Source organism: Pelodiscus sinensis, chromosome 23 (genome assembly GCF_049634645.1).
Source record: "Pelodiscus sinensis isolate JC-2024 chromosome 23, ASM4963464v1, whole genome shotgun sequence".
Taxonomy (NCBI): Eukaryota; Metazoa; Chordata; order Testudines; family Trionychidae; genus Pelodiscus; species Pelodiscus sinensis.
The window spans coordinates 7,653,340-7,675,198 of record NC_134733.1 but is presented as its reverse complement, the minus strand read 5'-3'; the positions used below and the strand labels follow the sequence as shown (position 1 = coordinate 7,675,198).

The 21,859-nt window shown below is 46.6% G+C and overlaps 1 protein-coding gene across 3 annotated transcripts in view; it reads left to right on the top strand.

Moving 5' to 3' along the window:
• Positions 1 to 11,922: 11,922 nt before the first annotated feature.
• The window catches only part of CAPZB (capping actin protein of muscle Z-line subunit beta), a 129,846-nt gene continuing 119,909 nt past the window's right edge, over positions 11,923 to 21,859 (top strand). Inside the window, exon 1 of one of the 3 annotated variants that reach the window (XM_006115053.4) lies at positions 11,923 to 12,080. In XM_006115053.4, coding sequence (XP_006115115.1) covers positions 12,078 to 12,080 — 3 coding nt within the window. In that variant the 5' untranslated portion in view covers positions 11,923 to 12,077. Of the gene's footprint in view, positions 12,081 to 12,637; positions 12,772 to 21,859 lie in introns of those variants that run through there. The other 2 variants (XM_075906480.1, XM_075906481.1) reach the window with 2 other exon arrangements.

The following is a 21,859-nucleotide window of genomic DNA, read 5'->3' as shown; positions in this document are numbered from 1 at the left end:
CCTGCTTGCCTGTCTACCTCAATGAGGGACAGCAAAGCATTTTGTCTTTGCGTGATCTGGTTACCCTGGACACCACAGCACTCTGCAACATGGAGCTAGAGCTGCCCCTGGGCACTCTGGTGCTTCTCTTGGATGTGCTTCTGGGAGGTCCATCGGGGGGCTGTTAGTATCCAGGAGGCCCTGCGGGAGAGCTTCTACCCTGAGGAGCACTAAGAGCCTCCTTGATCTGCCCCACTGGGGGCTTGTGCCTCATTCCTCCCTCACATCCTTCCACTTACCCCTCCCTAAACCCCCTTCCTGATGTCAAATAAAATACACGTATTTTCATGAACACAAACTCCCTTTATTTAACAAAACTGGGGGACAGAGGGGGGGAGGGAATGAAACTCTGGTGAGACTGGGGAAAGGAGAAAAGAAGGTGGGAGAGGGGAGGAGGAAACCTGTGAGAAGGGAGCTGGAAGGGGGAAGCAAGGGGAAGAAGGGGGAGGGGAAGCTCAGGGCTCAGGGTTGGGGGTCTCGCCGGACCAACTTGATTGTCATGCAAACCTGCTCCTGGGTTCACATGTGGCCTTAGATGGCCAGGCTGTAGCCCTAAGGCTACATCTAGACTACATCCCTTTTTCGGAAAAGGGATGTAAATTAGATGTATCGCAATTGCTAATGAAGCGGGGATTTAAATCTCCCCCGCTTCATTAGCAAAAAAATGGCTGCCGCTTTTTTTCCGCACGGAAAAAGAGATAAGGGATCTTTCAGAAAAGGCTTTATTTTCCGCAAGATCGGCGTCTAGACTGGCACTTTTTTCCGACAAAGCTCCGTGCGGAAAAAAAGCGGCAGCCATTTTTATGCTAATGAAGTGGGGGAGATTTAAATCTCTGCTTCATTAGCAATTGCGATCCGTCTAATTTACATCCCTTTTCCAAAAAAGGGATGTAGTCTAGATGTAGCTTAATAGTATAACTGTGTAAACAGTTAACCGATATGCCTGCTTATTGTTTACTGTTGAAGGTTACATGAAGGGTCCTGGCCCTGCTCCTGGGGAGCCAGCTGCCACCCCGTGCTGCTGCCTTAATAGTGGGAGCAGGGCTATCACATGGGAGCCAGTACGCACTGGGAGCCAGCTTACAAGCCGATTTCCAGCATGCACCAGATCCCGGAGAGCTGGCTGCTGATCCACGCAGCATGCTGTGCAGTAGAAGCTTTATACTGCAGAGCCCTCAGTGTGTAACTGTGTAATCACTGAGATTTTCAGCAGTTACACAGTTAGGGTACGTCTACACTACAGCGCTAATTCGAACTAACTTAGTTCGAATTAGTTAATTCGAACTAAGCTAATTCGAACTAACGCATCTAGAACTAAAAACTAGTTCGAATTAGCGTTTTGCTAATTCAAACTAGTGTGTCCACACTGATTGGACGCAGGGGCGCATTTAAGGGCGGCTGAAACCGGTTCCGGCAGGGCATCAGGTCAGTAGTTGCTTTGTGTGGCTGCTGTCTGAGGCTATCTGAGGCTTGTGCTTAAAGGGACCCCCCCGGACAGCCGGTTCTCAGCTTTTCCTGCTTGCTTGCCAACCTCGCCGAGGGACAGCAAAGCGTTGGTCTCTGTGCCCGTCTGTGTCGGTGCTTCCCTTCGGGGATGCCGCCGCAGGTGGCAACATGGAGCCAGAGCTCGCCCTGCACCTTCTGGTGCACTTTCTGGACTTGCTGCTGCAAGCCTGCCAGCAATGGCTCGAGGCTGCCTGGCACCACCTGGTGAACGTCAGCCCCCTGCCTCTCCGCCTGGCCGCCCTGGGGGCTGTGGAGGAGCCGCGGCGGCGCCCCGGCACCGGCGTGCCCCGCCGCATCTGGCGTCTGGACACCAGCAGCGACTGGTGGGACCGCATCGTCCTGGAGCGCTGGGAAGACCGACAGTGGACCCAGAACTTCAGGATGAGGGGCAGGGACGGCATGAGCCCCCAGGAGGCGGTCCAGAGCCTGGAAGTGGGGGCAGGCCTCCGGGTCGGCCCCTGGCAGGCAGGCCCGGGAGTAGGACTGCCGCAGGTCCTTGATTTTGCAGCGCACCTGCTCCCGGCTGCGCTGGTGGCCCCTGGTGGCCAGGCTGGCAGCCATGCGTCCGTAGACGGCCGCGTTCCTGTGGCTAGTGCGGAGATCATGGACATTGGAGGCTTCCCCCCAAACCTCGATGAGGTCCACGATCTCCGCACTAGACCACGCGGGCGCCCGCCTCTTGCGGCCCCAGGCAGGGTCCTGGGAGCCGCCAGGCTGGTCCTGGGAAGAGGGGGAGGGCTGGGTGTCATCGGGTGGCTGGCTCATGGGTGTCAGCTGCTGTGTGTGCTGGCACGGGTGCTGGCAGCCTTACAACTGGCACAAACTGTGTAGCCAGCCCGTGGCCCTTTAAGGGCTCCGGGGCCGGGAGGGGGGCAGTAGAGTTTGCCTGGTGTTGGCCAGAGTGGCCACCAGGGCAAGCTGGGGAGGGCTAGCCTCCCACTAGTTCGAATTAAGGGTCTACACAGCCCTTAATTCGAACTAGTAAGTTCGAACTAGGCTTAATCCTCGTGGAATGAGGATTACCTAGTTCGAACTAAGCGCTCCGTTAGTTCGAATTAAGTTCGAACTAACGGAGCGCTAGTGTAGCGCCTATGAAAGTTAGTTCGAACTAACGTCCGTTAGTTCGAACTACCTTTGTAGTGTAGACATACCCTTAGCTAATTAACCACTTTTTAACATCCCTAGTAATAGTAAATCCTAACATCCCTGACAAACTCACTATGCCTACCACACCACTTTCATAGTATTTATGTACAAAGAATATCCCAGGAGATCTTAAAAATTAAGCAAGTCTCACATTGGTTATGAATATTGTGCTAAAATGTATGGCTGGATAATATGTGGGGAGTTATGTATATGTTCTGAAATGTTTTTAAAGTTTGTCAGTAACCAAAGTTTGTCAGGTTTCTCCCACACAAGAGGTCAAATTAAGCATTGTTAGGCAATACAATATAGTTACCAGGAAAAGAGCATACTGGAGAATGAAGGGAGGTTGCCCTATCTCTTGAGACAGATAATGGCTTTAGGGAATATAAGGGAAATCCAGGGGGCCGACAGACTTGCCAGGCCCCTGGGCAAGGTGGAGGTGGGGGCAGCTCTGCACTACTAGAAGAGGCGTGGCTTCAGGTGGAAGAGGTGGGGCTCAGACAGGCAGCCCTCAGCACCTCCTAGACCATGCCGCCCCAGGACCTCCCTCAGGCGGCCCTTAGAGCTGCCCACAGCGTGCCACGCATCACTCCAGTAGCAATTTAAAGGGCCCAGGGTTCCAGATGCTGCCACTCCTGGGGAAAGCAAAAAGATGTATCTTGAAAAAGTAAATCAGGCAGTGTGATTACATTCATGCAGATGGAATCTCAACCCTGTCCTGGTTGAAATCAATGTAAAAGACATTTGGGTGAGATTGTGTAAGGAAGATGGAGGGGTGGGTAGCCTTTTAAACTTAGTCTCTAGAACGTATTGTTTTGTTTTATAGGTAACCTTTCTGATACCATCAGCTTTATTGATTATCTTGTAAACTGTAATCTTTGCTAATAAACTTCGGATAGATTTAGAGTGGAAACAATCTCATTACTGTAATGTTACATATGAGCAGATCTTGAGGTGAATCATTCAAACTGGTTTATACACTGTCTCCTTATCAACAGCAAGCCTGTTATTTCTGTGAGTATTCAGTGGATGAAGGGCTAAATCAGAGGTGCAAGTAAGCATGGGGACCTTGGTGTACAGCTCTGGCAAGAGCTGGCTGAGCTGCAGCAAAAGCCATCAGGGAGCTATTTAAAGAGCTGGCAGGGACCTGGGTTGTAATAGAACAATACCTATAAGAAATTTTAAGTTACTTTCACTGCTGGACTTTATACTACAGGAAAAAGCTTCAAAAAGGCTCAGGGACTGATTTGCAGTACATGCCATCAATGTCCATAACCCAGAGGAGATTGTCTGGGTAGCTAACAGACTGAACTTGTTAGAGAGCTAACACCTAGTTAACACAAAATTCTCTCTTGTTTTAGGCAAGAGGGTAGCAAGATGACAGTAATGGGCCTACGAACCTCACAAGGACATCTGCATGGGTGTTAATGGAGTGAAAAATATTCTGGAGTCTTCATATTTTGAAGAAAGAAAAAAGCCTCAAACCTGATACCTTTTTGGAAAGTGTATTAGTTTTTATTAAAAGTGGCATTTTGATTTACTCACCAGCAAACGCAGAGAATGGGAAAACTGTTAAAAGAACATACTTTGCATTCTAAAAGTACCCCAAGCTCTACTGTTTCAGAATTATGTTGGATGGAAAGCATGTAGTCTTTTCTCTACTTTTCCCACTGTTTACAGAGAATTCCCATAGAGAGCCCAATCTGAGTTTAGAATTCAAAATCATTTATATTTCAAAGAAACACTCAGGTTCTCAGCCTAAAGCCAGCCAGGGCCACTGATTTACCAGTGCTGAGCATAAAAAAAACCCGGAACTGTCCCTTTACCATGGCTAGAAATTGCAGTTCTTTCAGGGGCAAGTTGAATTTCAGAATATAATAGATTTAAGAGAATTCCTCATGAAAGCTCATGTTTTCAAATTGCCACAAGCTTAGAACAAATAAATGGCTGATGTGCGGAGCTGAGCCTCAAAAAACAATTTTTTCTTTATATAGGAAGAAAAATGAAAATTCAATTAATTCAAAAAAGTTTTCTGTCACAAAGCCAATAAACTCTTCTATGCAGCTCCCTTGTCTCTCAAGTACTAGAATAAAGACCATAGAAAGCATTTCACCGTGCATTCCATGCACGCAGGAGGATGAAATTAAAAGCATATCATGTCAGACCACAAGTCTTTACAAAGTTCTGGCTTAATGTGAAAAGTACTTCATAATGCTAATAAAAAAGTATTTATCCTTTTGCTTCCTTAGATACAGTCAAGTTTACAATGAAAGCACATGGATTTTATAGTCACTGGTTGCAAGATCAAAAGCCCTGTTATTAATTGCACATGAATCTGACCTTGTATAATTGTTAATCTGTCAACGGACATCATTGTTTGTCTCCTTTGTTTATATTCCTCTAATTTTTAACACACACACTCACTGACCCTAAATTATTTGGAGCGCATGCTAGTTTCTTTAGTAGTGGATGATCGTACATCATTATGTGAAGGAAATGTGTGCACTATATTAAAACTTGATTCAATGGAACTGAGTAAAGTGCTGTGTCTGGAGGTGTTGAAGTGGCTAATCCCTCACTGTTCTTCTCTCTCTTCAATCCAGTGCCACCAGTACCCCTGCCTCCTTTCCCAAAAATTTCTGCTGCAACTGAACCTGGTGGCTAAAGTCAGACTGTGAATGTCTTGTTTTCTTGTTGTAAACAATGCCCAGCTGTGTTGAGACATCTATATGCCATGGGATTATGATCTATCTTTAGTATCTACATCTCACCTATTAATAATACGTAACTTTCATATAGCACTTTTTCTATTCATAAATCTCAAAATACTTTATAGATGTATCATCTCTGTTTTGCAACTGAAGGACCTGAGTTACAGAGAAGTCAAGTTGATGGCCCAAGCTCACATGCAGGGCTAGAAGCTTTGGTGTGCTACACAGCCCCCATGGGGCGAGACTGCTCCGTGAGGAAGTCTGGCCCCTTTTCAAGGAGGGATGTGCTCAGGGCTGTGGGGGCATGAGCAGGGCAGGAAGGCAGCAGGGTTTGGACATGACCCCACTCTCATCACCAGTGGTGGGAAGCAGAGTGACTTGGCCCCAACCTATTCCATTTCTGTCTCCCAGCTACATCACGCAGTGGAAGGGGCTTGGAGGTGCTGGTTAAACTGCCCTCACACTCACTAGTGATAGGAGGAAGCAAAGCAACACAGCTGGGAGACAGTGGAGTGGAGCGGGCTGGAGCCAGACTGCTTTGCTTCCCACTACTTGTGGCAAATGCAGGCATGGACCTGACTTGTGCTGCCAGCGCCAGTCTCCCCGCTAGTCTCCTGGTTGTGTTATTTGAGAGAGAAGGTGGAGTGTGGGCAGTGTAGGGACAGAGCAAGAGAGTTGTCCCAGGTCCACACCCTCCTGGAGATGGCCCTGCTGAGCGCAGCCCACAGAGAGAGGGATGGGGCTGGCCAGTCGTGCCAACCAATATGTATCATGTGGCTGCCTATGGAGTCACAGCATTTGGGGAAAGTTGGTGGCCCAAATTTTAAAGTGCCCTATGTGGCCGTGTTGGTAAGGATAACCTTGCTCACCCAGGCTATGTCTACACTGCAGTGCTATTTCAGAATACCGGAAATAGCTATTCTGCCTCCTTTGAGTGCACCCGTTATTTCAAAAAATAAGGGTCTTGCTATTCCGACATCCCTGTAAACCTCTTTCCGTGAGGAGTAAGGGACATTTTGGAATAGTGATTTATTTCAAAATAAGTGCTGTGTAGACAGCGCCAAATGTTGAAATAAGCTATTTTGAAATAAGATACACAGGTTGGGTAGCTCAAATTGTGTATCTTATTTTGGCCTATGGTGCAGTGTAGACCCACACACAGTAAGTACGTACCAAGGCTGGAAACAGAATCCATCTCTCCGGGCTCTGAGCATCTTCTCTCCGGCTGAAGCCTTGCTGGTCAACTTGTCTTCTCTGGTAGACTCTGGCAACACTAAAGGTCAGATTTTTTGGTGCTATGCACATGATGCAGACACTTACACTAGTGCAAAGAAGGTGTCAGATGTTATCATTCCTGTGAAATAGCACTTCATACTGGTGTAATGATAAAGTGCACAGCAACAGAAGTTTGGTTCCTACCCATACTCACTCACTCTCCACTTTCCCTGCAGCCAATAACATTTATCCATCTTTGCTCTCTGTTGTCTCAATTTGGGTCCCTGAGAGATGGCTTCTTTTGCTGCGTGTTGTGGTGCACCCACTGCACATAACCAAAGCCTGAAGTCACCTCTCTTGGGTAACATTTAATCCTGGATTCCATCCCATTCTCTCCTTTGCTTTCTTCAGTGTTTGCTCTTTTTAGCACAGCACCATGTCAGTGCCAGGAATTTCCTCGAATGGAAGCTCAGAGGACTCCCATTTCCTTTCTAGATTACTCCATTTGTCTGTCACCTTTACATTAGTGTGCTATGCCACAGAATGGATAAACTCATCAGTCAATACCAATGCAGAATCCCCAAATAACACAAACACATTTCATTAACAGAAAACCCATCACTGGTAAAGATGATATTACTATCACAAATGGAGCCAGCCAAGCCTTATTTAACTGACAGCCTTTCAACAAATCACAGCAGACGGTGGAATGGCTGCAGCTATAGTTACAGGCACAAAATTCTCCCTTATTCAGATATCACTTACACTGCAAACTACAGATTACCAGAAAGACTCTGGTCCCACATCTTAATAAACAAACAAAAAATGCTCCCTTAAGTATGTCCTGCCATAAACATGCAGAGCAAGCAGCTGGTCCTCATTTGAGGAGTTTGAGCAAGAATTTGCAGATCATCTTAATGCAAATATTTCTGGGAAACCAGAAAGCAGCTGTTTATTCTTCTATATACCTACTAGCAGGAAAATAAAGTCCAGGATGCTTTTATTTCTGCCACTAAGAAAAACATCCTCTTGGCCTTAATGCTCATTTGGACTTTGGAAATTGTTTAAAATAAATTAGCCTGCAATTTCCCTCTCCTGCTGAACAGTGAGGTGCAATTACAGCCTGTAAACAAGGAGGCTGTCACTGATCCAGTTAAATACACAGCCTGATAATATTGACCTACTTATGTGCTGTGTCTACACTGGCACCCTTTTCCGTAAAAGGGATGCTAATGAGACACATCACAATTGCAAATGCCGCGGGGGATTTAAATATCCCCCGCGGCATTTGCATTAACATGGCTGCCGCTTTTTTCCGGCTCGGGGTTTTGCCGGAGAAAAGCACCAGTCTAGACGGGATCTTGCGGAAAATAAGCCCTTTTCTGGAAGATCCCTTATTCCTCAAGTAAGATGTACACCAGCTGAGGATCTGGTCTGTGGAACACAGAGCTAGTAAAATGGTATTAGGTCCATAACCCTTCTGAGTGCAAGATTGTTTCCTATTGTACATATGATAGTATTTTGCCCAGTTTAGTTTTGAATGCCCCAAGTAATATCCATTACAGCATTTTCCCAATGCTACAGGCCAGTAACGCTCCATTTTCCCAGGGCCTCCTGTCACGGAGCTAAAAGGAATATTATTTTCAAAATTGCAGCACAGAAATATATGGAGTGAGAGATGATCAAAAGGAATTAGACTGACGTAGAAAAAAAGGTAGTATCAGATTGTCAGGTAATTTCAAAATGTGTGCAATGACATATCTAATTTGCATGTGTGGTGACTGCTATGAAATATGAATTTGGATCATTTTTCATGAAAAGTCATCTACTTTTCACATTGTAGGTGCCAGTTCACCTAGTAGCTGTATGTGCACTAAAACTTGTCTGAAAACCTATCCATTTCCCAAACTGAAATTTGAGGCTGCTTAATTTGTGCTATTTGTTACATTAAATACAAATACATGTATTTGGAAAAATACTGGAACATATCTAATATATTTAATGGCATTTTGGTTCAAGCAATGGACAATGGTACAGGCAGTCCCCGAGTTACGCGAATCCGACTTACGAGACCAGGGAGATGGGAAGCAAAGCCTCTGAGGACGCCGTCAGCGGGACAGCCATGGCGCCTCTGGGCTGTCCGCTGCCCGCGTGCTCCGCGGCTTTGCTCCACGTCTCCCCAGACCAGGGAGACGGGGAGCAAAGCCGCGTAGCACGGGGGCAGCGGACAGCTCGGGTGCCGCAGCTGTCCCGCTGCCGGCATCCTCAGAGGCTTTGCTCCCCATCTCCCTGGTCTGCGGATCCGACGGCCCAGCGGACAGCCCAGATCAGCAGACCAGGGAGATGTGGAGCAAAGCCGCGGAGGACCCAGGCGGCGGGACCGCGGTGCGTCTCGGTCCCCCGCCTGCGTCTCCCTGGTCTCCTGGGGAGGGGCAGCTAGTACGCCCTCCCCTCAGCAGTCCAGACTTTTCTCCCGACGCCTGGGGCAGAGCAGCTGGGGCGCTGCCGGTTGGTCCCGCAGCGCCGCTTTGGGCACTACTGGACCAACCCGGCAGCACCCCAGCTGCTCTGCCTCAGGCGTCCTGATTCAGCCGCTGCTGGTCAGTTTCAGCAGCGCTGAATCAGGACGCCTGGGGCAGAGCAGCTGGGGTGCTGGTGGATTGGTCCAGTAGCGCCGAGGAGCGGCGCAACTGGAGCAACCCAGAAGCACCCCAGCTGCTCTGCCCCAGGCGTCCTCAAGCCAGCCACTGCTGAAACTGACCAGCGCTGACTACAGGAAGCCCGAGGCAGAGTTGCTCTGCCCCGGGCTTCCTGGAATCAGCCGCTGATCAGTTTCAGCAGCAGATGACTTGGGGACGCCTGCGGTTCTTAAGTTGAATCTGTATGTAAGAACTGGTGTCCAGATTCAGCCTGTTGAAACTGATCAGAGGCTGATTCCAGGAAGCCCGGGGCAGAGCAACTCTGCCTCGGGCTTCCTGTAGTCAGCCGCTGGTCAGTTTCAGCAGCGGCTGAATCTGGATGCCAGTTCCGACTTACATACAGATTCAACTTAAGAACAAACCTACAGTCCCTATCTTGTACGTAACCCGGGGACTGCCTGTATTAACCTGGTAAAGTAAAATCAGAGCTGTTCCCTCATCATATCCAGCCAGAAGGATATATGGGCATGATATTATATCCGTGGAAAATGTGAAGCAATTCCCCACAGAATAGAGCTTCTGTTACAATCGTAATGGAAGCATTTCACACAACATAGCAGAGAATGTCATACCAGATCCAATGACATTACATCAGACGAGGAAACATTTTGTGACTTCTCGTCAGCATTTCCAGTTCCACAGCATGCACCTCCAGGCTAGGAAAAGTAAATGGAGCAACAAAAGGGTTTTTGGCTTATGCTAGTGCCAAGTCTGCAATTCATATGCCAAAAAGCATTAACAGAGGGTCCTCCGGAATCAGGCACTCCAAGTCTTGTGAAGCAGAGGCCAAACATTTGTTCCAAAAAAGCTATAGAGCAAAGTGCTGCCATGCAATGGGCCAGATTCTCCCTTGGCATTACTCTCCTGGCTTCAGTGGAGTTATATTTGCATATATATGGGGTTGGAACTGCAGAAATGCTGAGCACTTGCAGCTACAAACTGAAGTTGATGGAAGATGAGCTTTGAACACAAATATTTCTTTATAATACTCAGTATTCTGAAATATCAGGACATCAGTACCTCAAACTGGGCCCTCCCCAAAATAGTGGACATTTCTGGCCTTAATCCTAGTGTTTCATTTTCCTATCTGTATAATGGAAATGACACCACTCCTTTACTTCACGGCTACGTCTAGACAGGCATGATTTTCCGGAAATGCTTTTAACGGAAAAGTTTTCCGTTAAAAGCATTTTCGGAAAAGAGCGTCTAGATTGGCACGGACGCTTTTCTGCAAAAGCACTTTTTGCGGAAAAGTGTCCATGGCCAATCTAGACGCGCTTTTCCACAAAAAAGCCCCAATCGCCATTTTCGCAATCGGGTCTTTTTTGCGGAAAACAAATCTGAGCTGTCTACACTGGCCCTTATGCACAAAAGGGACTTTTGTCCGAATGGGAGCAGCATAGTATTTCCGCAAAAACCACTGATTTCATACAGTAGGAAGTCAGTGCTTTTGCGGAAATTCAAGCGGCCAGTTTAGACAGCTGGCACCTTTTTCCAGAAAAGCGGCTGATTTTCCGGAAAAGCTGGCCAATCTAGACACAGCCCACAGGTTTGTGGAAGCAAATTAATTGTTTGCTAAATGCTCAGGTACTATAGTGATAAACCCCACAGAAAAGCCCACATAGACAATTAATGTTTCTGTTTTCAGAGCAGGTTTTGAATAGTGTTACTTAAATAAAGCTGGGGGACACACATAAATCTAACACAAAATACTGAGTAAGAGTGCCAACTTTTCCAACCTGTGGGACCTGACACCATTATCATGAATGGTGCCTGGTCTCTCTGATGGGAAAAGGTAACTCTAAAGAATGATTACTCAATATCCTCTATGATCCCATGCATTGCGTAAGCCAGTGGTCCTGGGAAACACAGTATGTGACATTAGCATAATTAAAAATGGTACATAAATATGCACACAGGGATCAAATCCTAATTGCATGAGCAACCTTTATTCTCCATTTCTGAAGTTTTGAGTGCTGACTTTGCACACTGGTTTTCAGCTTTTATACCTATAAATGCAACTAGCACTGTTGTGAAAAGCCTGCCCCGAGTTTAAACACATGCAGTGACGTCTTCCTGATCCAGGCCCTTGTGAGAGGCGCGGTTGGCTGCCTCAAGATTCACTTTTTAAACCCAAGGGGCAATAGCAACACAGCAGAACTTCCAAGCCTCTGCCAGGCCCAGCCAACACACCCCTTTGCCGTTGGGTGGGGCCTCAATCTCACTTCCCCATTGGCCTCTCCTCCTCCTTGCCCTGATTGGTCACTCCCTCTGCACAGCTCCTCCCCCTGCACGTTGTCTCTCCCCACGCTGTTGCAAGTGGTTGCTCCCTCCTGATCTGTGTCTTCCCCCCACTCCGCTCTCTCTCCTCCATGTTTGTTGCACTCGCCCCATCTCATCTCGCAGGGATGTTCCTTCGCTTGCCCTATCCCTCGGCTTTGCCTATTCCTTCCTTCTCATTCTGCCTGGTATGGTTCCCCCTCCCCCCCCCCGGAGGAGAAAATGGTCTGTCCCACTCCTAGTTCCTCCCTGTCCCCCGAACGAACGACGCGTACTGCGCTCCATACTTGGCGATGGCCGGAGAACCGCGCTCGGATTGGTTAAGAAGCGGCGATGGGCGGGGCCGAGTCTTAGTGACCCGGATGCGCACTCCTAGGCAACGGGCACGGCGGAAGTGGCAGGGCTGCGGCCTGGCTCAGAGAGATACCGGACGGGACCGGAAGTTGCCGCTGTCGCTAGAGCCCAGCCCAGCGGAGCCATCATGGTAAGAGAGGCTTGGAGCTGCGGGCCGCCGGAGCGGAGCTGCCCCCCCCTTCCTTGGGGCCCAGCTCCCGGTGCTCCCTTCCACCCTCGCTCGGTTGTGCCCGCGCCCCCGGGAAAGGGGCCTGCTCCGTTTGTTGCATGGTCCCTTCCTGCCCGGCCCCCTCGCTCTAGTCCCCTCTTTCCCCGTGCAGCTCGGGCTCCTTCCTTCTCCCCGGCGGCCTGGCCTGGCATGGGTGTGCTGGCCGGGCAGGGCCCGTTGGGCTTCCTGCTCCCGGGCGGAGCGAGCAAGTTCTGGGCAGGCGGTGCCGGGGGTGGGAAGCGAGGTCGCATGTCGTGGCTGGAAAGTAGCGCGGGAAGGGTTGTGACGTGGTGGGACGGTGACTTGGGGAGGGCCTGAGAGCAGGTGGCTCCAGGGCTTGCATGATGTGGGGGAGGAGGGTGCAAGGGAGGTTTGCTTTCAGGCCTGCAGAGTCGGAAGGGCCGGGGAGGGGTGCTCTGCTAACGTGGTTTGGTGGTGAGAGACAGATGTGTTAGCAGGTGCCTCCAGAGCTGCATGGTGTTGTTTGGGGGAGGAAGAAAAGGCTCCCTGAGCTGAAGCTGGGCAGGGGACTGGGCATTCAAGGTGGTGAATGATTCTCTTCTGTAAACCTTCACCTGAAATTCAGGAAGTTAAGGTGATGTCAGCTAAAATGGTGAGACTGCATCTTGTTTGTAACAGGCAAACAAGCTACTGGAGCTCTTAACAGATGTGAACTGCTGTGAATCTTCATTTCTGAATGCAGGGATTGCAGATGTAGATAGGGCATCTGTTTCTTGAGATATTTAGCTTGGTTTACAATTCACTATACATTTATGTTATCATATTATCAAGTGAATGTATACTGTTTAGTCCTTTATGGCTTTTCAAGACTCTTACTTTAATTCTGTCTGTGAAATGGAAGTGTGTTGTGTGTGTGTGTGTGCCGAAGAATGTATGTCACTTTCAAAACTAACCTGTGATTATATAGTGGCAACTCTAATTTCTGGCTAAATTGTTATTATTTATAAAACTTGAATGGTCATTTTAAGGTTTTGGGCTACTTTGTAACACATGTAGACTTCTTTAATAAAGTGGATTGAAGTGTCATAACTCTAATACCTGGAAATATCTTGAAAGATCAGCTTATCCTTGCTTCTAGGGAAAGCTGTGTTTAGCACTAATAGAAGACCATGTCATGCTTGTGCATTGGTTTTCTTACGTGGATCTGGAGGTGTACTCAGTCTTGTTTGAGAGCTGCTCAGTGAATGGAATAACATGTTTCCTCTACCTTGCAATTTTTAAAACTTTTCTTTTATTTCAAATGGACGGCAGTTTTTACTTATCCTAGATTCCATTAGATACTTCCGCTATAAACAAGCACAAGACTTCTAGCCAAAGATCTGATGAAGTAGTTAGATTTACCAGGACAGTCTCATTTCTGTGTAGAGCCCCACTTCAGGCTCATGTCTGAGGGATGTCCCTCCACTCAGCAAATTGTAAGACTGATGTCCCAAAGTGGTGGTAGAGTACAGGCAGTCCCCGACTTACGAACGGGGCTTTCTCGCCCCGGAGGTCGAGGTGGCGGATTGCTGCCTGCGAGCTCCGGGGCGAGAGAGCCCCGTTCGTAAGCTGCTCCCGGTGCCCGTGGTCTGCTGAGGACTGTCTCCAGCAGACCAGGGGCACCGGGACTGAAGCCGCAGCAGCGGCGGGTTCCCGCGCTTCTGAGGCTTTGCTCTGGCAAAGCCTCAGAAGCGCGGGAACCCGCCGCTGCTGCGGCTTTGCTCCCGGTGCCCCTGGTCTGCTGGAGACAGTCCTCAGCAGACCACGGGCACCGGGACTGAAGCCGCAGCTGCGGCAGGGTCCCGCGCCTCTGAGACTTTGCCAGAGCAAAGCCTCAGAGGCACGGCACCCCGCTGCTGCTGTGGCTGTGCTCCCCGTGTCCCTGGTCTGCTGGGGGAGGGGGGGGGCGCAGCTAGTGTGCCCCCCCCCCAGCAGATCAGGCTTTTGTTGTGGACCCTGGGGCAAAGCAGCTGGGGCGCTGCCGATTGGTCCTGCAGCGCCGCTCTGGGCACTACTGGACCAACCCGGCAGCACCCCAGCTGCTCTGCCCCAGGTCCTGATTCAGCTGCTGCTGGTCAGTTTCAGCAGTGGCTGAATCAGGACGCCTGGGGCAGAGCAGCTGGGGTGCTGCTGGGTTGGTCCAGTAGCACCAAGGAGCGAGGAGCGGTGCTACTGGAGCAACCCAGCAGCACCCCAGCTGCTCTGCCCCAGGCGTCCTGGAATCAGCTGCTGATCAGTTTCAGCAGCAGCTGACTTGGGGAGGCTTGGGGTTCTTAAGTTGAATCTGTATGCAAGTCAGAACTGGCGGTCAGTTTCAGCAGCGGCTGAATCTGGACGCCAGTTCCGACTTACATACAGATTCAACTTAGGGACTGTAGGTTTGTTCTTATCTTGTACGTAACCCGGGGACTGCCTGTAGTTGAATCTTATAGCTGAAGATATTCATTTCCTTTTCATAACTGTATGAAGACTGGTTGAGAAGACGCTATTGATGTGCTAGTCTAAATATTGTAGAAAAATTCCTCTTTTGGGGGACTACTTTTATGCAGTATCAGTATTTAAAATCTTCACTGATGCTTTCAAGTACCTGAAGGCCTAACTTTTTATTTTTCTTCTAAGCAGCTGACAATGAGGTTCTTGTACCTTTGTACAGTTAAAATATTTATTTTTTTTATATTACAGTAGATTTTAGAGGCTCCAACTAAGACTGAGACCCCATTGTAAGTCCTTAGTGGATGGAATCCAGTCTTGCAAGGAAGCATTTAATTATACAAAGCATGAGTACATAAATTCCAAGGATAATGTGTGAAAGTAGTTGATACATTTTGATTGCACTCGCAAACATCCTGTCTTTATTATGTATGCTTTATTCAAAGAAAGGTAAACAAAAGTGAGTCAATTAACAAAGTTAAATATCACTTTATATTGTCTTATGAATCATTGCCTGCGCTTCAGTGCTTTTTCAGAAATTCTAATAGATGAACTATGGCCAATGATGTAGGTTGGGGCAATCATTTCTAGTTTGCTATTTTAAGTGGTTTAAGATTTTTCAGAGAGGGCTAGGGATATAAATGAATAGTTAAGTATACAATTAACCAATAAGCCTAAGTTTAATCTTAACTACTGGCATTCTCTCCCCCCTCTTCCCCCTTTCTGCTTCTGTATCAGAGGCAGCAGAGGGGTGTGTGTGTGTGTGTGTGTGTGGAAGCAGGTGCTGGGGAGAGCTGATTTAAAAGCCTCCCCCCCCAGCTCTACATTTCTGCCTCCTTCTCTCCCCCCCCCCCCCCCCCCCCATCTTGCAGAGCAGCCTCTGTCTGCAGTGAGCCTGGGCCCACTGTGGTCAGAGGCTGCTCTGTGATGACAGACTGTGTGTGTGTCCTTCCCCCCCCCCCAGACGGGGGCTGCTGCCGCCATGTGCCATTGCCTCTGTTTCAGAAGCAGCAGCGCAAGGCGGCAGGCAGATGGTCTGAACAGGGAGCTGGTTTTTAAACTTGGTCCCCTCATGGACTGGCTCCCTGCACTGCTTCCCCTGATACAGAGGCAGCAGGTGGCAGGGGTACTCCCTAGGAGTGGGGTGGGATTGCACTGGCTGCCATCCTGTCCCCAGGGACTATAGAATAGTTGAGTAACTGCTAAAAATTCTAACAGCCCTAGAAAAGGCTTTTGTGTAGGCACATTGCTACTTGATGAATAAGCCTTGTTTTGTAGAGCTGTGACCAAACCAGTGTTGTTAAATAAGAACTAAAACAACAGTAAGACACTTTCCTAAACTCTGATCTCCAGCCCCTGCAAGACAATCAAACCAAGTGTACCCCTCTTTCAACCCTATCATATAGTTTTGAATGCCTATTATCATAAGTTATGTCTTTGTATCCTGAGCTTTGGGAAATATTGACTTATAATTTGGACAGCATGTGTTCAAATGAAGTGTGTAACCAACTAATTTAAAACTTGTTGAAAATTTACCTTTAATCAGGTTAAAAGTTGATTTTCAAACTATTTCAGTGTTAAAAACTGAGGTAAATGTATGGCAAATAATATATTTTCATAATTCCAGTGACCTCCTAGTACAGAAAGTGGTCTTGTTTAGCTTGTTTTACTGTACTGTGCTTCAGAGAATGAATGCTAAATCAGGATAATTCAGGCATAATTTCTTCATATGGTGTAGATGTCCCATGGCATTATGCTGTTCAGCATACAGCTGTAGAAGTAAATATATAATATAATATTGAGTGTAGGCTCTATTTTTAGAACACTTAGTACTGTACTTGCACAGAGAAATGCCTCCTTTTGGGGGAGGGAGACATTACTGTGCTATTAAATTTCTGTGTGTACTGTTGTCAGCTATGCTTTCTGTCCATCTGCTTTTCTCTGCAATGAACAGCTGATTAGTGCTATCTCTTCACAGCTCTCCTGTAGTGGCATCTGCAAATATCGTATTATACTTGCACCTTTTCAGGTGGCAGGAATGTGTGGGGGTTGTGGGTTGGTGTGGTCTGTGGTTTTTGTTTTTGTTTTTAAAAACCAAGAAGAACTCTGCCAGGAGAGACGTATTTAGGTCTCTGAAGCCTCATGGAGTAAAGCTAGAGAGTAGACTAGTTTATTAGAAATCTTCTACATTGAAAGAGAACTGGAGGAGGGAACGTGATGGTAAGATTCAAGAGGGGAGTTTAGTTTCATCAGGTGATGTGGTAAGGAGGAAGTCTCTCTGAAAAGGAAAATGCTTCACACCTGCATCCCAGTGCCAGGTGTTCTGGGGAGTGGAAAAACTCTGTACTGTTCCATTGTGCGTAGAGCCCAGGGTATAAACATTTCCAGGTCAAGAGATCAGATGTGCTGAAGTCTAATGCACACAATTCCAAAAATTGCATAATCTATAAAAATGGTAACTCCCCAGAATTTTAAAACATATGTAAATATTTGAAAATGCTAAATTAACTTCATTTATGCAAGACAACCTAACCTCTGCCTCAGTCATGTAGCTAGACTCTTCAGAGTTAACTCCAGCTCCCAGTTGGCTGCCTGGAAATTGTCTTGAGCATCGTTAAACTGAATAATCTAAAAATATACTACAAGTTGAATCTTTCTGGTTCGGCAACATCCGTGGTCAGGCAGTGTTGCTAGGCTGGAGCTGGGAGCCTTCAGTGGGCATCTGAAGAAGTGGGCTGTGCCCATGAAAGCTCATATGATCCCATCTATATGTTTTCTTAGTATTTTAAATGCTACTAGACTACTTGTTTAAGTTTAAAATTTTATGAATAGTAAATATTCTTCATTGAAAAGATTTAGTGTATTTACATGACTTTCAAATAACCATATGACTAGACTGTCACTATATGTTTCTGATAGTCAAAATTGTGGCCATAACACACATTCGACAAGCAGGCTCGCCATCATGTAAGCGTTTCTGTGGTTCTAGCCAGCCACTACTATCTTTAACTTGAGCTAGTAGTGACATATTCCACACACGTGATCTCACTTCTGGACTTGTGGAGGAGGGAGCCTGCCATCACTCATTTAGGACAGTTTGGACCTTCCCTTTTTGTGTGCACTGCAGAGTGGATCAGTTACCAGCATGAGGCTGTGTCTAGACTACAAAGTTCTATCGGAAAAAGATATGCAATTTGCATATCTTTTCCTCTTTTTTTTTTTTCTTCCAAAAGAGGCTTTTCTGACAAATGGCTCATCTACACTGGGCCAAATGTTGGGGGGAAGGGGGGAGAAGTCTCTTTTGGAATATCCCTTCTTCCTCATAGAATGAGATTTACAGGCATGCCAATATTCTTTTTCGGAAAAGCAGACATGTTCCTTGAATGAGGCAGAGCTTTTCTGGGATACCAGAAGTATCCCAGAAAAACTCTGTGGTCCAAATGTATCCTGAGTGAAAGCAAACCACATCTCCTGTTCTGTGAGCTGGGAGGAACATTGAAGGCACCTCTTAAGTTAAAGACTTTTGTATAAGGACAAGAAGGGCTTGAGGTAACACCCGAGTAAGAGCCAAGTTTAATTCTGCAGTGGAGATGTACCTATGTTTCCCTCTTGAGTCTTCACATCACATTTCTCCTGCCTTTTATTATTATTTTTTGTTCTGTAAGGAGATGGTCTTGTTTGTTTAGCTGGTACTTTCTCTGTTTCTTTTGACCAAGGTAACCGGTATGAAAATGATATTCTGCTACCTGACTTCCCCAGTTACTTTTTTATTGGTTCATACTAAAACTGAAAACCTGTTGCTAATGCAGATAACTGATGGCTGCAGTTTGTTACACTCCTCTTCCTGTATGGCACAGGCATTACAACTATTCTCTATATCAATGGCTGTCAACTTTTCCAGATGACTGTACCCCTTTTCAGGAATCCAATTGGCTTGTGTACCCCTAAGTTTCATCTCACTTAAAAATACATGTAATGTACAATGTGAAATTGGTGTTCCCATTTTTAATAGCTGGCACAAGACCAGTTAATTAGTCAGAGGTGAAACTGAAACAGATGCAGCTTTTCTCTTAATAGTGCAGTCGGGCTTATACTAAACTTCATTTTTCTACTTAGTGTCATAAAAAAGTATGTCAGTCTGTGAAGGACTAGATAAAGCACTTGTTCATTATGAGTTGAAAATAGTTTAAGTTGGTAGCAAGTCAGATTATGCTGCTGATTTATGGTTTAACATCTCAATATTATAAACCAGCCAGTATAGTAAATAGAGCCAGCAGCCTCCAGAATTAACTTAGTAAAAAGGAACTAGATAGAGTATGTTTTCTTAGAAATAAAGCATTCTGTGGTAGAGCACTAAACTCTTTACATATAAACTTGGCAGCTGAACAAGAATGCTTCTCCAGGTATTGTTTCAAGTTTAGCCTTCAGTTTTGTCCAAATCTTTCTAGCTTCTGTCTCTATGGATACCTCCTAAAAGGTCATAACTAAAGTCTTGCAAGTGTAACTTTGCTTTAGCTAGTGTCCCATAAAACAGCAGGTTAGTGGGGAAATAAGCAACTTGTGTGACTTCAGTTTCTTTTGTTTAAATTGCAAACCAAAATTGACCTTGGTTTCCATTGTAGGCTGTAGGAATAGGGTTCCAAATAAGAAATGCAGATGAGATCATTGCCATTCTGTTTCATGTAAAAGCAGTAGGTTGACCCTATTCTGTCAGATCGCTTAGCACAGAGCTTCCACAGCTACTACAAAAGTCTCTCATGGTTCATTAGTGCCAAATAACAAGGCCCAAACTGAAGCATTTTAATGAGCTGCTCCATGCAGTATAAAGTTGTGGGCTCTCTCTGGGTATGTCTACCCTTCAGTTAAACTCCTGTGGCAGGACTATGGCAGCTGGTTTTGGGCTTGGACTGCAGGTTGCAGTATAGACTTATGGGTTTGGGTTGGAGCCTGGACTCTTAAGACCCTGTGATGTTGGAGGGTCCCAGAGTTTGGGCTGCAGCTCGAGCCTGGAAGTCTACATGGCAATTAAATAGCCCTAAGCTCCCCAAGTCTGAGTTAGCTGGCACATGCCAGCCTTTGAATTTTAAGTGTGGTATAGACATACCCTAAAACAGGGCTACTCAACTTTGGAAGCCCCAGGGGCCACAATGATACTCCAAGCACATGCTTAAGAGTGTTTGTGTATACATGCAAATATACACACTTAAGACTGTTTGCATATGCATGCAAATATCATCTTTCACACGAACAGGCATAAATACAAAGCACTTCTCACAATGCCCTGGTGTTCCCCGCACCTCTTCCCTGGGGGCTAGAAACACTGACACCCTGTACCTGTTGCGTCTTTCAGTGCTCATCCCGCCTGACATTGTGGAGTATGTTCCCAGTGGAGGCCATGTTCAAAGGATCCCACGCACAGGCCAAGCATTGAGCCCCATGTAAACCCAAACTGCACTGTGGTCCACAAACGGACCATGGTGTTGAGTAGTCCTGCCCAAAAGGTCTCATGTCTTGGCGTGATGTCGTTCAGTGTTGAAAGGCGACAAGCCTATATTCAAGCTTCTTGCAAACTGAGTTGCACAGGAACTGAGTTGCAGAATTATTGGCATGAACTTATAACGTTTTCTATCCTCTGCATGGAGAGATGAGAGAATTTGCTTTTTCATATACGTAAGCTTTAGGATCAGAATTTTATACAGTTGCAGATTAAATTGCATAAAAATTCAGACTACTTTTAGCTTGGAAAGCATTTACTTTGAAAGGCTTTGTCTTCACTGCAAAAGTGTGTTTTATATCAAGATGGCTAACTGAAGTCAGAAAATGTGTCCAGAGGGACATCATTTTAAAACAGAATAGGCTTGAAAATTGTGAAAAGGGCTCTATGTGCACAACAATTCCCCTGACAATATTTTTGGTCTTACATTCACTTTATATAGAAGTTTTCCTCCTTTGCTGCTGTATGAAACCCCCCAGTCCCCAAAAAACAGGAAATTGACTAAATAGGGTACTGTTGTTGCTGAAGTGTTATCAAATGCACAGGGTACACTTCCTCTAATCTTGAAACAAAAATTTAAGTGAAGCTCATGACCTTTTTTTGGCGGGGGAGGGCATGCTGACAGCCTGGATCTTTCTCCTGTCACCCACAGGTGAGGATAGGCTGACCCCTTCAGAGCTCTGATATCCTATCCTTACTCATGACCAGCTTTACAGAGAAAAGAAATGCTGGCCCTTGAAGAAATGAACCTCAGTTGTTTTTCTTCATGATATTTTGAACAAGAATCTGCTTTGCTTGTGGAGTATGGGGTAGGAGACAGCTTGCAGTACTGTGCCTACAGTAGCTGGGCCACAGTAGCTAATATATGTTAATATCTTCAGAGCCAGGACTAGATTTAGAGGTATTGTCAAGATTTACGATGAGGCCTTTTGTGTTTCTTGACAATTTTGTGGGCGTGTCTGATTACTGTACAAGTGAAAATAGGTACAAAATAACTTTTCAGATTTCTAGGCAAGGGTTAAAGTAAATCATTCTCTCCTGTTTTTTTTGTTTTGTAAACTTTTCAGGGAAAAAACCCTTAGGCTTTGTTTTCAAACCATTTTAGCAAGAATTTAGTTCACTGGTCTTAGCATATGTACTGTATATTGGCATTCAGTGTGGGCATAGGATTGTCAACTGTATGAACACCACTGCTGAAGTCCTTCTTGTACCTCTGAGCTCAATCTCTGTGCTCTGGAAGAGAGAGTTGTTTGGTAAAATGGCCATCTTGGTTATCAAGCTGCCATATATCGTTTCAGTGTGTGGAGCTGGGACCTGGGATAGTCCCTACAGAGTCCAGCACATGCCAAGACTCTGCTTCGAAGTATGGAGACACAAGAGACACTCAAAGCAATGGTCTACACGCAGAATTTAACATGAGCAAAACATACTTTGCTCTTGGGATGTGAAGGACTAGTCAACTATCCAATAAGCAAATGCTTATCGGCTAGTCGACAAGCTTGTTGACTAGTCGCTCCTCCCTCCTTTGCTGCCTCTTTCTGATAGCGGCAGCAAGGTGTGTGTGGGGGGGGAAGAAGCGGGTACTTCAAAGCAGCAGCACCATGTGGAACCAAGGTACAGACCCTGTGCTCCATGCAGCACTGCTGCATTGAAATGGTGAGAGGAGCCTGACACTGGGCTCCTGCAGCAGCATTTCAAAGTGGCCCTGCCACACGGAGCCCAGAACCCGGGGTCAGCAGGGAGTCCCCAGCTGACCCCGGGCTCCACATGGCGCTTT